General features: G+C 37.8%; 1 protein-coding gene across 15 annotated transcripts in view; it reads right to left on the reverse strand.

Moving 5' to 3' along the window:
* Positions 1–17,286, reverse strand: part of LOC118421649 (potassium channel subfamily T member 2-like) — a 151,816-nt gene that overhangs the window by 72,362 nt on the left and 62,168 nt on the right. Inside the window, exon 1 of one of the 15 annotated variants that reach the window (XM_035829078.1) lies at positions 3,757–3,860. The exons of the other annotated variants lie outside the window; for them this stretch is intronic. Coding sequence (XP_035684971.1) covers positions 3,757–3,845 — 89 coding nt within the window. The 5' untranslated portion in view covers positions 3,846–3,860. Of the gene's footprint in view, positions 1–3,756; positions 3,861–17,286 lie in introns of those variants that run through there. 15 annotated transcript variants of the gene reach the window in all.

The following is a 17,286-nucleotide window of genomic DNA, read 5'->3' on the forward strand; positions in this document are numbered from 1 at the left end:
ATATTGTCAGAGCTTGTAGTTATACTTATGTGAACATATAAATGAAAGTGGTTGGAAGATGTACTATTTTTTAGATAATATTACTACAATTTTTCCTCAACAGAACAACAATTTCACATGATAATACAACAATACAATTGTTCAACAACAAAACATGTGATTATTATAAACTATATTTTGGTTTTCTCCCCAGCATCCAGCAGTGACAACATCGATAAAGATGATGAGCAGTGTGAAGATGTTTGATGCCCATCACATAATACCAGCATTGCTCTTGTATTATAATGTATTTCTGTGTAGTTTCAGGATAAATAAAGTATGTTTTTGCCCCTGAATGGACTTTTTATTTTGTGAGACATGTTTTTGTTTTGTTTTGCATATTGTGTTTTTGTTTATTGTTATTACTATTACTACTATCAGATTGATGGTATGATGTTTATTTTGCTTTTATTGGAAAGGCCAGTCTGTGAGCTTTCCAGAAATATATAGTTTTCCTAGTCTACTCCTTACATAGCAGCTGTAATAATAATTAACAAAAAGTACTAATTGACACCTGTATAGACAGAAATTATATGTCGTATATGGTATACAGGAAAAAATTTTATGACGTGCTGAGAGGGTTAAGCCATGGTCCACTGTTTATTGTGCTTGTTGAAAAAAGCTAGGGGAATTTCCCTGGTGCAAGGAATCTGTATGTGCTGTACATAAGCTTTGGTCTTCTCTGTTATGATCAGGTGAAGAATAGCTCTACACACAGTGAGCTAAACTGGATTGAATCACTTTCCTTTTTTATATCTGATATAGATTGCATATCATAACTAAAAATTTGAACAATATGAGACACATTTACTTACAAATCCCAACGCCCACCAACAAACATGGTACAACATTAAAATGTTGACCCTGTTACAATATTATGATAAAGAATAATGACAATAATGATTATATGATATGATCTGTTTAAGTACACAATGTGGACTAGTAGAGAAGGATAGTTTGATATTTGAGGGATGCTCTGCCTTTTTTCTGTGTTTATCTGTTATGAATAATCCTGGGAAAATATAGTAAAGAATTTAAAAAAAATGTTGACCCATATTTCTAAAGAAAAATTAATGAGAGCAGTGAGTTTATTCTAAAGACTGGTATCTGTTAAGGTTTTAATTTTTGATTGGCAGTTTTACAATACGTGAACAAATTGATTGAAATTAATGAGACCCCATGGCAGCGGACCCACTAAACGCAGTCTTTAATCACTGCCTTAGAATTTCCTCATAGTGAGAAAGATAAAAGACGCAGCAATGAAATATTCACCATTTGCTTGTGTGTTCTCCTGATTGATTGGAGACTTAACTTCAATCCTTCTAACCCCAGAGACCTGTACTCATTTTTCACACAGAATCCCATCAGGACCTGCCATCCTTGTCTCTGTATTTGTGTCAGCTTACTGGTTATGCCGTTCAAATTACTTCTCGTTCACATGGTGATAAACGAGATATATTCTGTAGGCAAATTTCTGTTACCTTCCAAATTTGAGTTGCATACCGTGAGGGTTTGCCCATCAAATACTTGTGGCAGTTAACTGGTTTTGCAAGTCAAGTTTTGAGACACTAGAAACTTCTGCTACTTGATATTCAAATTACCATACTGTCTCTTGTTAACATGGTGATAAACGAGAAATATTCTGTAGGCAAATTTCTGTTACCTTCCAAATTTGAGTTGCATACCGTGAGGGTTTGCCCATCAATGGCAGTTAACTGGTTTTGCAAGTCAAGTTTTGAGACAATAGAAACTTCTGTGACTTGCCATTCAAATTACCATACTGTCTCTTGTTAACATGGTGATAAACGAGAAATATTTTGTACACAAAGTTCTGCTGCCTCCAAATTTGTGTTGCCTCCCATGAGGGTTTGCCCATCAAATTCTTGTGGCAGTTAACTGGTTTTGCAAGTCAAGTTTTGAGAGACTAGAAACTTCTGCATACTAGGTAACTACGCCTTATCCATCATCCTGTCATTGTGAGGCAAGAAAATCCACATAATGGACCGCAGGGTGTTAAACTAAATCCTACTTTCACAAAATCCAAGGGATTACTTTTTTCATGCGTATAAAAAGTAGCTGCCATTAGGCAGGTCTTGCATTATGCACATATGTAAGCCATGTTTACTGATAAGAAAACATGTGCACTTAATACACAATTTTCAATTCCTGTAGATTATGCATATTCCGTATCTTTATCAATGCATAAGCCATTTTGTCAGCAGTGAACAGTAAACAAACATGCAACAGTATGTGTGCTAATCATAGCAGAAGACATTTTGTTGCATGGTGTTGCAAGAAATATTTTGCATATTTCAAGCTTAAACGCAACCAGTTTCTTTTTCCTGTAATGTCAGGAGACATCCAATCTCTTCCTTGATAACAAGTTGCTAGCTGTCAATTTACTGCTGTTAGTGCTTGGCATGATTGGAGTTGGAAAAACTAATCAGTTGGGACAACACGGCTTTGAAAAAAATCGGAGAAGAGCTATTCATGCGACCAATAACCTTGAAGTGACCGTCAGGAATTCTAAGGCAATTATGATTGAGACAAGAAAACTAATTTGGGTTGCAGGTTTACATTCTAGTATCAAGAGCAGGTTTCTTATTTTCAATATGTTTATCTTCAAAACATATTTCAGGCATTTGTTACTTGTCACTACTTATAGCATGTTCTGTGACATCTAAATGCCATACCATAACAGTGCAATGAATTGAAAATGGCTGTGTACTGTCACACTTGAATTGCTTCTATCTGTTATGCATGCCTAATATTCTAAAATTTACCTTGCGTCAAAAGCAGAATGTCTTTCTTTATATGTAGATGACATAACGTTAAGTCTAAAGACGTTACGTATCAGCATCCTAGATCCTAAAATGTACTATCTATACCACAAAAATCATAAGTTACAGGTGAATATGATATCTATTTTCATATTACAAAATAAGTTTTATCACAGTCATCAGATTATGGTGCACCAACAATTTTTCTTGTAGATATTGAATTTCACAGCTTGATGACTGTTCAATAATGGCTGACACAGGGAGCATAGATGTCTCCATAGGTATAGACAAACAAGTCACTAGTAAAACACACACATAGATCTTAGCTCATAAATCAGATGTGGTCAAACTTTGCAAGAAAATGGGGGACAAATCGGCAGTTAACACTGTCTAGTTTTATCTGTGGGGTAACCTTTATCTGTTGTACTTAAAATTTAAACAGACTATTTAGGGACATCAAGTGGACAGATGGTGGTTTTGAATGTCAAAATATTTCTATGTTGTTATATATTGAAAATATTGCAATTTGAAACCACCGACTTGATAACGTTAGTTCACCTTTATCAACGGGGTAACCCAAATCCGTTATTTAGGCAGATCAAGTCGATGGGTGACACTTTTAAACTGCAATGTTCTGACAATATTGCAATTTTAAACTGACGTCTATCGACCTGGTATCCCTAAATACCCAGTTTTAAAAATTAATGGATATTGGTTACCCAGTGGATAAAGGTGAACTAGTGTTATCTCTTAATTACAATGGATATAATATGTTATTCCACGGATTTATGTGAACTAGCGTTAACAGGAATTCTTGCTGTTCTAACCGACAGTTTGCACTTGTTACATCGATTCGATGGCAGCCACTTGATAACGCAATATGTCTGACAGAGACCTACAAGTGGGTGGTGCGCCTCTGCAACGGAAATTTTCCTACCTTCTGCCTGGCTTCCATGTCACCCGAGTCGGATGCTTCCGTGCGGGATGCTTTCTCACATGCATTACTGTGTATCGCATCCCGGGCATGTTGTCAGCTCGCAGTCTGCACTACGCAAATGTTCAGTGCAATCACTGACAGCTTGCAACGCTGTCTTCCCAGTCCTGATCTGAATTCAGGAGCTTAATCCTGCTAGGTCTATGAAGTTGTATGCAGCTCTAGTGGCTTTCCAGCGCTCCAGATACATGCATTACGTCAGTCAATCCTCTATCTGTCCAGCCCACCTGTTTTGAATTCAGATCTGTAATCAGCAGGTTGCAAAATGTCAGCACTAGGGATTGCTATTGCTAATGCCGCCTCTTACTTGATAATAGGGTAGTCCCAGGGATTACAGGTCTACAGCACCGGCATTGCATTCCACTCTGATAGCAACAGCGTGTTCTCTGATCATAGTAGTCCTCACAGACAGCACTCATCATATTTCATTAATTCACGAAAATCACCCAAAACAAGAAGGATATAGAATACAATGAGAGAGTTTATGCTAAATCTTTCCAATATTAATGATATTTCATCTACTTGGTTTTCAACCACATTTAAGGAAAGATAAAGTCCACACGAGAGTTTTCCTTGCTTTCCCTGAGGCAATAGTACTTATACACCAAATGCAACCATTGCCCTAGCTACTTCAATGCAGTCTCTCATGTAAAAATGCACAGCAATCTTAAAGCTTCTAGAATATTCTATACCAGCCTCAAGATAAGCTTGTGACAGGAAAGTTTTAAAAGATGACTCTAGATCGATATCTAATTGCAGACTTAGTCAGCTTCTCATTTAGGAACCTAATTTGTATTCGTTCAGCAAACAGCTCAATCTGTATTCATAAGATAATGACCATATACATCGGAAAATTCAGAAGACTTGAAATGTAGGGCTGGGGTATGTGGGTTACGTCCCAAGTGGATTGAGAATTACTTGAGAATAACATTAATGTCTGACAGAATTCAGAGTGGTAGGGCATTCCTGAATTCAGCACCAAGGACAGACTCCAATGATAGACTGCAAAAACGAGGACAATACTTCCATGCATTTGAGCTATACAAGGAATTTACATTCATTTAGCCTGGTTTCCCATGAACATATCTACAAAAGACCTACAAATCAAAGGTGGGCATAAAGTATGTTAATCAATAGTTTGCACTTCTGAAGAACCTTAAGAGAAAAGCTGTTTCGACATCTCTGCCCGAAGATAAATGACTTAGCAAAAAGTAAGTGCAACTAACTTGACATAACCAAGACCAATTACAGATTTCCTTGACCTCAATTACTGGAAGAATGTTTAACTCCTTGTGGTCTGATTAAAAGCATTCCTTTGGACCTGCAGTTGCTCCCAGTACAGCAATGATACGTGCAACAGCAACAGTTACAGTCAAACCTGTCTATAGCGGCCACTCAGGGGACTGGCCAACTTGTCCCCTATTGGCAGGTGGCTGCTGTACAGAGGAAGTTGTCAACTTGTCTAAGACGTCGCATCAATCAGCTAACACGTTATGCATACAATGTTCTACCAAGGGTAAAACTCCTTGTTTTGTTTGCTTTTATCTTTATGCATTTTGGGTCAAGTCAAGCCCATATTTTGACAACTGTGTGGAAATCAAAAGATTTTGAACCTGGCGTGCAGCTAGCAGCACGGCCACTGTACGAGCACTGTGGCCATAATAGGCAGTGTTTCTGTATCTACGGGACCGGAAATCGTGTGGCCGCAGCCGCATTAGAGAGGTGGCCAATATAAACTATTTCTTAATGCTTAGGAATAATTAGAAATATCCAAGGGAACGACAAAAAGTGGCCACTATGGCCAGGTGGCCACTATGCAAAGGTGGTTGCTAATACAGACCTAACTGTATCATTGGACTGAACACAATAGTCTAAACCCCAATCACAGCTGCACCTCACCTGGTTCTGAGGGAATTCAGCACCAAGGACAGACCTGACGGGTGTTGTGGCAGTTATGGTATGTTGTTAACTTAGAATCTAGATGGTTTAGGTTCAAATCTCTGATAGGCCCTAATGCTGTGCCCTTGGGAAAGGCACTTAACACATATTTCCTCACTTGACTTCAGTGGAAATGAATCTGAGGTTTGGTTAATGAATGACATACTCTTGGATGGGACAAAATTTGATGATCCGCCTTTTCAAGACAGTCACACTTCAAGCACATTGATGATCTTATAGCTATAACTCTTGTTAAAATGAGTACATACCAGCAAGAGTGAATTGACTTCACCATTTGGTCATATACATTTGATCTTACTGTGCAAAACAGTTGGTTTACTGCACATGCAAAACAACAAAAAAACAGACAGCAACAAACGTGAAAAAATCCCTCTAGTAATTTACACTTCAGCTTATTGTATTTAAGTATAAAAAAGATAGCATCATACTGCAACAGTCATAGTAGGGCAAAATCTAATTATTTTGTTGAAACCAATAAAATCTTTGGAGCTGGAAAATGCAGTTGGTTTAGGTATGGGAAAGTAAAAAAAAAAAGCAGAATTAATGACTGCCATTCCTATTCAAGCCAACACATATGTGCCATATGTATCCACAATTTTGTATTCTAGTCCGGCCTAGCTTTGAACGGCTTAGTAGTTGGAAATGGGCTGTGTCAAAAAGCCATATATGTAAGATGCTCTGTGGAAGATAACAACTGTGATACAGATTTTGAAGTATGATGTACTAACAAGGGAAAACTTGAATGAAAAGCAACTTTGGATAAGATATGCTACACATCTAGAGAAGTGGGCACACACACATGATATCATGAAGAAGAAAACAGAATATCTTTCCAAAATTTTGCATAAGATCTAGTCTAAAAGCTTTTGCATACATTATGAAGAACAGAATACTAGTAGCTTTCAACAACTTTGCATAAAATCTAGCTAAAGGGTTTTGCACATGCATGATATCATGAAGAAGAAAACAAAAAGCTTTCAACAACTTTGCAGAAAATAAAATCTAGCCTGAAAGCCCTTTAACATGCATGATATCATGAAGAAGAAAACAGAATAGCTTTCAAAAACTTTGTAGAAAATAAAATCTAGACTAAAGGGTTTTGAAAAGCATGATATCATGAAGAAGAAAACAGATTCAGATTAGCTTTCAAAAACATTGCATAAAATCTAGACTAAAAGCTTTTGCACATGCATGATATCATGAAGAGGAAAACAAAATAGCTTTCAAAACCTTTGCATAAAATCTACACTAAAAGCTTTTGTCGTGAAATGATTGTACTGCACATAAAGGTCACAAACCATTTTCAACGACAGTTCGACAAAAGCAAGTGGCAATTACAGAATCAATGCAGCCTTCTTTTGTATTCGGACGTCAGGCAAGATAACCAACATTACCATCTGCAAGCAATTGACATTCCTTTCTATACACATCTTCAATTGCCCTTGGCTACGATGTCAGACATGACTTGATTGTGAAAGTTGACTTTGAGGTACGTGTGTCAAGATTGTGTTTTTTTATCAAATCAATGTGAGTCTAGAATTCAGTGATGTGTGTTTGCTTAGGCCACATCAATTTTATTTGTTGCTTCTCGGATTTGCCTGTCCGTCTTTTTTTTTCATTTTCAGAAAAAAATGTAGTCCCAAGAAAAATAATACAGGCTTTGCTATCACAAACATGTGAATATTACCATTCAGAGCCACATACACATACTTTCGGTCTAAAACAATGCCTTTTCTTCAGAGCATTAGTATCAAATCAAAGGAAGATATTCATTGTACAAAACGGGCCATTCAAATCCTCAGGCTGTTGTTTTCTGTGTATTCTGAGTGATTTAAGCCATCTATGTTTTCACCCCAGATCTTTTGAAAATAGTTTTTGAACCTGTCAGTCTTTTCTTTAAATCTAAGAAGCAACAAATGAATTTGGTGTGTGCTCTTATGAAGTCAATGTACTACTAAGTGCTTTTCCACGAACAGTACTAGTTGGACATATTTTGCATCTTCTGTTCCAGTATAGCACAATACATAGTATTACATGTTAGCTACAGGAGGTTGCCCAATTGTTTAAACAGTAGTGTCAAACCTATCAGCATTTTCAGAATGTCCAAGAATATGAGTTTGAAGCGTGGGTCAATGCCTCTGTTGTAGAAGATTACCATTAAGAGGTCTGTGGGGCCTTGGCCACCTGTGTTCTATCACTGATAATGTCTGCTGTGCTAGACTGGCTGGCAGCCAAATATGGACAATACCTCTGGGTCTCAGGATCCGCACCAGTGAATACGGTCTCTGCTGAAGGAATTTTTCACAGGGGCATCACGTGAAAGTAATAGGGGTGGGTACTGGTACGTCACAAAACCATTTTTTCTTTTTTGACCGCTCCAGAAAAAACGGGCCTGAAAAAAATCAGTGGACTGATTAGAAAATGAACAGATATATCGGCAGGCGTTTATGCATTTTGCAACTTGCCGACACAAGAAAATAACAAGAGCGAAGAAAAAGAGAGTTGATTGTAATTTTTACCGACTTGAAGTTTCTAAAGTTACACTTGGTTGAAGTTAGTGTTGTTTACATGAAGATAGGATTTTAAAATGTCAGTGGAAGTCACTAATCAGATTCCTTAGAAGCAAAATGGACCATTGTTTTGTGTAATACCCATTTAGAAGTTTTCGACAATCACGTCCAGGCTCAGGTACGGACCTGGACCTGATCTTCCGAACGTAGACCATACCTGGACCTGAATTTTCTGTACCCGTGCCCACATCTACATGTAGAAAGTACCATTATGATAATGAATATCATGTAGTTTTAAAGAGGGCAGGATGGACTGCATATAGAAAACGGGTGATTATCATCATTATCAAACTATGAACGACATGTTTACTTAATGGTTTTAATGTTGGCATGAATGTGGTGCAGAGAGCAAGATGTCTGATTCTTTATTGCAAAAATATTGATATCTTTCTATCTTAATTATGGTTTATACATCTGGTTGCAGCTGCAGTTTGCATTTGTCTGAGATCTAAGTCTCCTTTGGAAAATCTTTACAGAAAAGTAGTACTAGTGTTTTCATCCTCTGAACAGTCATAAACGTTTCTTTTCCACATATTTATTGATATGACCTAGATTTTTATGTATCATGTATACGTGAGGCATGTGTTATGTGACCACTCAGGACTAATTAATGCTCCAGACACCTAAAGAGAAAACACAATATTATGGTTCTTCAATTAGTCTGGCCTTTTATATATTAGTCTGGCCTTAATTTATATATTAGTGTGTCGAAAACTAGCTATAGGAGACATTCATTTGATTCCATTCACTTTTCGTTCAATTAGTCTGGCCTTTTATATATAAGTGCGTTGAAAACAAGGAGACATTCATATGATTCGATTCACTTTTTGACAGTACATACCTATGCTTAAAAGTGCGTTTCCCATGGCATTGTTTTGCATTGTGGCATCTAAAGTATAATGTCGACAGCAACCAAAAACTGAATACGCTAGCAGCTAGCCTTCAGAAATCAACGTTTCCAGCTTGCTGTGGTTTGCGGACTACACCAGACCTGTTCAACTGACGTCAGGGTGACTGCGTGCGAACTCTGAGGGACTTCACACAGGCAGCAGGCAACGGTCTAAGACATTCAACATCCTTCAGCCTACAGCCGGGTAACAATTCTCTGTTAAACACCCTTCAGCAAGGTAACAAGGCTCCGTTAAACACCCTTCAGCCAGGTACCAAGGCTTCGTTAAACACCCTTCAGCAAGGTAACAGGGCTCCGTTAAACACCCTTCAGCCAGGTAACAATTCTCCGTTAAAGACCCTTCAGCAAGGTAACAAGGCTCCGTTAAACACCCTTCAGCCAGGCAACAAGGCTCCGTTAAACACCCTTTAGCCGAGTAAATAGCCTCTGTAAGTTAAACACCCTTTAGCCAGGTAACAACGGGACGAAGCTACAAACTTAAGACTTTGGAGGACAAGAACTGCTTCAAAAATAACATTACAGACAATATCAATTTTTTGAGAACTGTACATATCTGTTTATAAACAAAGCTGACAAAGTAGGGATATCATCTTTACAATGAGGCCCATATTTTCATGTATACGGATTGTTCTTGCCTTGTCACTAGTGTTGAACACGTCATCAAAACAGACATGCTCTCTGATGTGTGAGAGGAGCGAGTGGACTCTCTGCATGCCCGAAAACAAAAATATTTTTGACCTAACCTTGCTCACTAAATATTCCAGTTATTTCAAAACATACTGTCTTTCTTGTAACGGACAAAAATGTTCGTCTGAAGTTGTCCACAGCCCGGTAAGCGGTTTTATTAAAAATGTTGAATGGTTTGCTCTGAGGGGTTTTCAATTCGGGACGCTATCGCCAGAAAAATTAGATTTCCTCAACGCTGGCCCAGTCTCGGCACTTTTTCTCATTGCTTCAGGAATAACAGACGTGGAAAACAATCCTTTCCAAGCATTTACAGAGCTAAGGAACTTGTTTCTCAATTATAACATGATAACATGCATACCTAAAGACTTTTTCGGCATTTCGCGCCAGTCCTCCCTCACTCAGTTTTCGATTACTCACAATAACATATCCACTTTGGACCCGGGCTGTTTTCGAAATCTGAACAGCCTTTCTACCTTAGATCTACAGAGCAACGCTCTGGTAGAACTACAGGGGCATTGGTTTTCTGGGCTTGGACGACTGAAAATACTACTTCTCAATGATAACCAAATTGAGAGCATTTCGCCAAATGCGTTTAATGCCTTACCCCAGGTACAGTTTATAGGACTAAGTCACAATAAGGTGGTATGTCTTGATGGGGATGCGTTGAGGATTAGACAACTTAAAAGAGTTACACTTAGCGGAAGTCATCTATTAGTTTCCAGTGACTATACCGCACGTCGCATGCCTTGGAATATTATGCTCTTTAGTTGCAATAATCAACATACAAAACAATGGGTAGGAATTGAGGTTGGTGGGATGGTTTTACACATAAATTATGATGTCCCTGACAGATTCATAATTGAATGGTTTAGTCGGTCACAGACGAGGCCTAATGTTCCGCTCGATAAGGACAAATGTCGCCTACTTCGCCAAGTCTTTGTGGGTAATTTGGCGCACGGTCTTCCCTTCATCGTTATAGCAAAGAACAGGGAAAAGGACTCCCACGAAGCTTTTGCCACTCAATGTTCAAAGGCGTGGAAAATGTCAGGTGGGATTAATGTGGCATTAAAGGGTGGTTCCAGCTTGCGAGTCGCTGGCATAGGAAATAGTCACGAGCCAGGTTCCCTTAGAGAAGAGGGTTTCAGTGTAGTGGGAAGGAATGAAAAAGAGCGTCATGCAAACAAAGACAGTGGAGATTTCATGGCAGATGTTCCATGCTTTCCTCTCATTCAAAATAAAAAGGACATTTCGTCCTCTAAAGTGTCCACGTTACAAGAAGCAGATGACGAGCTGTGTTCTGATAGAGAGACTTTTGGTAGCAACGACAACGTTTTTACCTCAGAAACAAGTGTGATACTTGTTGTGAATGCATCTGTGGCCACTCCTTATGATACAGGAAGCAGACTGACTGTAGCAGAAAACATAACCGCTACGCCGTTCTTTCCAATAAACGTAACCGAAAATCCAGAAACACAGAACAAAATAGCCCAGACAACCCTTGGAGTACGGCTTCCTTCTCTCAATAGAACTAATACAGCTGCCGATGTGGTCAACGATAGAACTGTGAACATTTCTGTCATAGTAGGCTCTGTGGTAGGTCCACTCATTCTCATGATCAGTGTTGCCTTGTTTTGCTACGTGTGCAGAAAGAGAATTAGAAATCATCAAAACAAAGATGAAGGCGGAGAAGAGAATAAACCAACAGTCCTTCATTCTCTTTCGAGTTTTCCTAGTGTCATACAGAGTTCTAGTAAGGTGCAGGATAATTTACACACGCCTGAAACGCACGGGGCAGAAAGCACGCACAGCAAAGGCTGTGGTTTGTCGAGTCAGACCTCTCAAGCGGCTACAATAAACTGCTATGAGCAGATCAACAAAGATAAAGAGTATGTTCCATTGGGGCACAACTATAGCGAAATAAAAGACGAGGACACCAGCAATCTTCCCAAGGAGCACAACTATAGCGAAATAAAAGACATAGACACCAGCAATCTTCCCAAGGGGGAGGTAACTTTCTACGCCGCCACCGCTGTTGTAGACTTATCAACTACAACTAGTCATGGCTCTACAGGCGCGCTATATGATACAGCCAGCAACACAGAAACATACGTGAAGGGTGGACATGGTGAAGCTCGTCGACCAAGAGCACACACCTTATAAAGAAAAACAGTCTGTTACAGGCAGCTCAGTTCATATAGACATTTATATACGTGTATAGCATCAAATCTGATTTGATTTATTTGGCTGTATAGAGAGAAATACAACCAGGGCTGCCCGACTAGCTGGAGGCTATTATCAAGGGCTAAGGGCTAACCCTGAATGCAAATGTTCATTGCATTCACCAGCGACCTATATTGTAATAAGGTCAAGCTCTTACCAATTGAGATTTGCTAATTTTTAAAGTTGCATTTTTTTAAACAGGTTTATCAACTGTGTTACATATCATGGTATTTAATACAATGAAATATGTGCACTTGTTCTTGACATAATCAATTTCTTATTGTGTAATTTTGCATAAATGTAATATGAATGTTTGTGGAGTATATGAACATAGATATACATGGCCTCATCAACTTTGCAACGCCCATTCTTACATTGAACCATTGAGGCTCTAGGTATTTTGTGGAACAAACTGCAAATGTAATAAAACACGTTTCATATGCATTTACTGCTCACAGCGCCATTTTCTTATACAAATGTATTCCCATTAATTTTATTTCACTTTGCTTCATACTTCGTTCCTTTTCATTTCCTTTCGCTTATTTTCATTCCTTTTCGCACTTTCGGTACACCACTTAGAATGACTGTAATGGACTGACTTTGATACCCAAAATTATATGTAAACTAATGGGCACAAAGTCGAGTCCAAGTCAAACATGGAACTGAATCAAAGAAATAGAAAATCGAATGTAGGATATGGTCTCTCACAGATGTTTCTGCCCCCAAACCTCCATGGCCATTTCGTTGGTTCTTATAATAAAGCCGGGCCCTTCACACGAGAGCAAGAATCAGCCGGAATGCCGTCGGAATGAAAATTCTTTTCTATTCCTATGGTATATTCCTGGCAATTCGTAGTGTGTTCCAGACATTCTAACTGCATTCCAGCTATTTGTGCCCGTTCTTTTGGCCGGCCTGAAAGTTTTTGACATGTTACAAATTGTCGAGGTACATTCGAAGAAATATTGAATGGCATTCGATCGATGATTCGAAGTGTATTGAGTGTATTCTAACTATTCTAACTGCAGTATGACTGCATTCTGCGGCATTACAACATTATTAGAAACATTCTTATCTCATTCGATGGAGAACCAAAATGGCAAGCCATTTCAAATCCTGCCCGAATGCGGCGAAAAGGATATATGAAATGCAGTAAGAATTTCTCGAATACAGTACAAATTCCCAGGAATAGAAAAGACTTTTAATTCTGACGGCATTTGGGCTCATTCCTTCTTGTGTGAAGGGGATATAAGGTCCATTTGGAAGTCCCACTCGGAATTATCCCTAATATGATATGAATTTTGAAAATACTTCATTCCGACTGATTCTGCTTGATTCCTGCTAATTCGGTTTCAGTGTGAAGGCCCTATAAGTTCATACCACCTGTAGCAGCTTTGCACTACCTGTTCATCATGCAGTGTCTTTTAAAACTTTATGACCCAAATCTATTCAGTGTCCTACATAGCAATACGGATGATTCATAACCCACATAATTGGTTATTAAAGTGTAAGAGGTCTACTTCACTTTTAAGTGTAAAATCAATGAACACAAAATGCCCCACTATTTGTCAAGTGCCACAGACACCAACAAATCACCATTAGCTATCCTGATTCTATCAAACCTTAATTGAAAGTATGAAATCTGATGTACTGGATCATTACTGTATACCATTACTGGGGATCAATCTTTTGAAATTAAACAGCATAGATAAAATACTGATGGCATATCAACTTACTATACTTCCTACGTACAATAAGTGTAAGTAGTTAAAACACAATTATTCTTTTCTAACGAAAAAACATTTATTCTAAATTTGACTTAATGGTATATACATATCAATTTTTATTTTGCCATGTTAATCAAACTAGACGAATACTTTGGTTAGTAATGATACATACTAGATAGATTATCAGGTACCTTAACAGAATCTGAAGTTTTAAGTATTCCAGTGATGCTGTATCATAGTTTGCAGTCAGACAATAAAGTCAAACAAATTGATTTTAGAAAATACTTAGTATATGATTGTTCCCGAGAAGAATGGCAGTTTTATCAGATAGCACATGACATAAGAGCTTTAAAGATTAATGTTTACAATTCCCAGCCCACACAAATTTTATTTGTTGCTTGTCGAATCATCTGTCCATTTTTTCTCATTTTCAAAAAAAAAATCCTGAGAAAAAATTATACACTCAGGTTTTGCTATCACAAACCAAATACTGCCATTCAGAGCCACATATTTTGGTCTAAAAACAATGCCTTTTATTCAGAATATTAGTAACAAATCAAAGGAAGGGATTCAATTGCATAAAATGCCATTAAACTCCTCAGGCTGTTGTTTTTGTGTCATCTAAGCTGAATAATCATCTTCACCCCAGGTCTTTTGAAACTTTTTTTTTCAATCTGTTGGTTCAATTTTTTTCTGAAATAATCCGAGAAGCAACAAATAAATTTGGTGCGGCTATAGCTTAAAATCAAATGGATGATTTTTACGACAAACAGTGCTAGAAAATTACTTGACCTCCTTTCACGACCTCCCTTCCCAAACATGACGGAACATCACACTGTCACAGTTCCTATCGATTTGGGCCTCAACAGCCAAAATCTCTGCCATGAATTGCGTCTGGGTCAATTGTAATGGGTTCGTTGCTCTGAAGGCTTCAAGGCTGGCTGGCTTTTATGTGCTCGGGTTTCTGATTTTAATTGTTCCATGGCAATGCGCCATTAGAAGTGCAGCATTTTGTCAATAACTGTACAAAATAGGTAGAGGGCATATATTACATGTATATGTATGTATGTGCAGCTCTTTGTTTTAAGGCTCCAGATGAAATTGATAGAACTTTTATTACACACGAACACACTAGCATGGCTGCACACAGTAACACAGACGTATGTGCACAAACATGCATGCACAAAAACACATAAAACTCTTACGCACACATGAGCTATAAAGGTTCTTTCACTGTGAATTGAAATCTAATGTCTTTTACAAACAGTAACCTCTACCAACACAGGGGTGTTAAAACATAGGGGGTGACACTTCCCCCTTAATTCATGGCAAAGCAAGAATTGCAAAGGAAAATGACACAACACACAGGCTTAAAGGTTGAACTTGAATCACTGTAAATATTTTGCTATACAATAGCACCCCCTGTTGATGAAAACTAGTATTACAGAAATGTGAGCAAGAGTACTTGACAAGTATTCATTGCCTCCTGCTGTCAAAATTCAAAATTGAATATGGTTTTAAAAGCATTAACTAATACCAACTGTTTTGGGTATTATATAAAAAAAGCCCAACAGCTATGTCACTGAACCAAACACTTTAAATTTGCCCTGGACTGGCAGAAGTAATATCACATCTCTGGCAAGAAGTGCACAATGCTTACAGCTCAATTTTTTTCTCTACAAAACAGTATATCTCTGCACTGGTTTTCCTTCGAAATTTAGACTCATGCATACCTGAAATAGATGCACTTCCCAAATCTACCAAAAGGTGACTCTTCTAAAGCCTTGTAGTCCAAACTTTGGCAACTGCAGTTCCTGCCTTGTCTGACAGAACTGATCAGGGATATATTTAACATTACCATACTTAAGATATTTTGCAATGTTACATAATTCATTAAGGCAAAGAAATGAGGTACTCTTATCATCTTGATGATAGATGTATAATAGATGTGTAAAAAATTATCCTACATCAAAGGTGTCAATTAGTAGCTATTCTATTACTGACAATGTTTGCTTGCCTAATGTAACGTTACAATGTACACAATGTTTAACATTTGAAGAAAATTTTAATTGCGCACTATGTATCACATGATAACAAAAAAGAATGTTGAACATGATGCATATAATGACTTCATGTAAGGAAGACAAAAGCAATCAATGGTGGAAGTAAAAACAAAATATACACTTAAGCATGAATTTTTCTTGTACAATGTATTTAAGAAATGACTAAGGTAACGTAGAAATGTTTGTGGTGCTCTTGATGGCCACTTCACTGCAAACTTTAAAAAAACCGCAAACATTTATTCATTATACAAAATATAGTATGTGACAGTCTATGCCGCTACCATGAACTTAAAACCGTCACCACAAACACTCCATTTTCCTGCTACAACAAACTTAAATTTATTTACAGTAATTAGAGGCAAATTGTGACATAGGCTAACTATTACCAATTAGGTGGCCAGTGCTCTGTAGTCATTTGTATGTATATGTCTGTATATGATAGCAACACCCTATAGAGACAACTAACGGCACAGAGGAATTGTCGATGGGATTTACACGCAACATATGGCCTTGAATATAGGCTGATGAAACCCCTATAGAGGAAAGAGACTGCTTTTGTACTGTAACAGAATGATATATAATAAACTATTTTTCACATTCCTTTTACACTTAGATTAAGACTTAAGACAGCACTTAAAGCTTTCAACAACAGGCCAATTGCTCTGCTATTACCGGTAGTAGTAATGACTCATTTTATCTTTACAGCTAATTATGAGATATCCAAGATGGCTACAAACACTGGGACAAAATGCAGTAACTGTTAAACTGGTAAACATTTAATGTCAGCCTTTGTACTTGACAAAAAAGCCATGTACAATGCAAAAATATCTTTATCATCAAATGTTTAAGTAAAATTTCTTACCGTGATCTGATGTGACATTGTCTTGTCATTATTCCCGTTCTACCTACTGACTTCCATATCAACCCGTTCAAACAAACTGGTACAAAATTCCAATTTGAATAAGACCATAAAATAGACAAAGAATTTACAGAAATTGAAGTATTAACTGGTTGTACAGTTAATTGTGGTAATGTACATGTATCTACAGGTTGCTGACGATATCCCTGATCCAGACAAAAAGACTGATCAAATTTCAAAATACAAAGTAACATACTCCGTACCAGCAAGGCAACATTTATCAATAAAGGGTTAATGCCCCGGCCCGAGGTGTATATGGTGAGATAATCCCTGGTCAGGGGCGATAACTACCGAATAAACCACCGAGTGAGCGTAGCGAACGAGGTGGTTTATGAGGTGGTTATCGCCCCTGACCAGGGATTATCTCACCATATACACCGAGGATAGGGCTGAGGCATTAACGTTATTATCATATAGCCTA

Source organism: Branchiostoma floridae, chromosome 8 (genome assembly GCF_000003815.2).
Source record: "Branchiostoma floridae strain S238N-H82 chromosome 8, Bfl_VNyyK, whole genome shotgun sequence".
In the NCBI taxonomy this organism is placed as follows: domain Eukaryota; kingdom Metazoa; phylum Chordata; class Leptocardii; order Amphioxiformes; family Branchiostomatidae; genus Branchiostoma; species Branchiostoma floridae.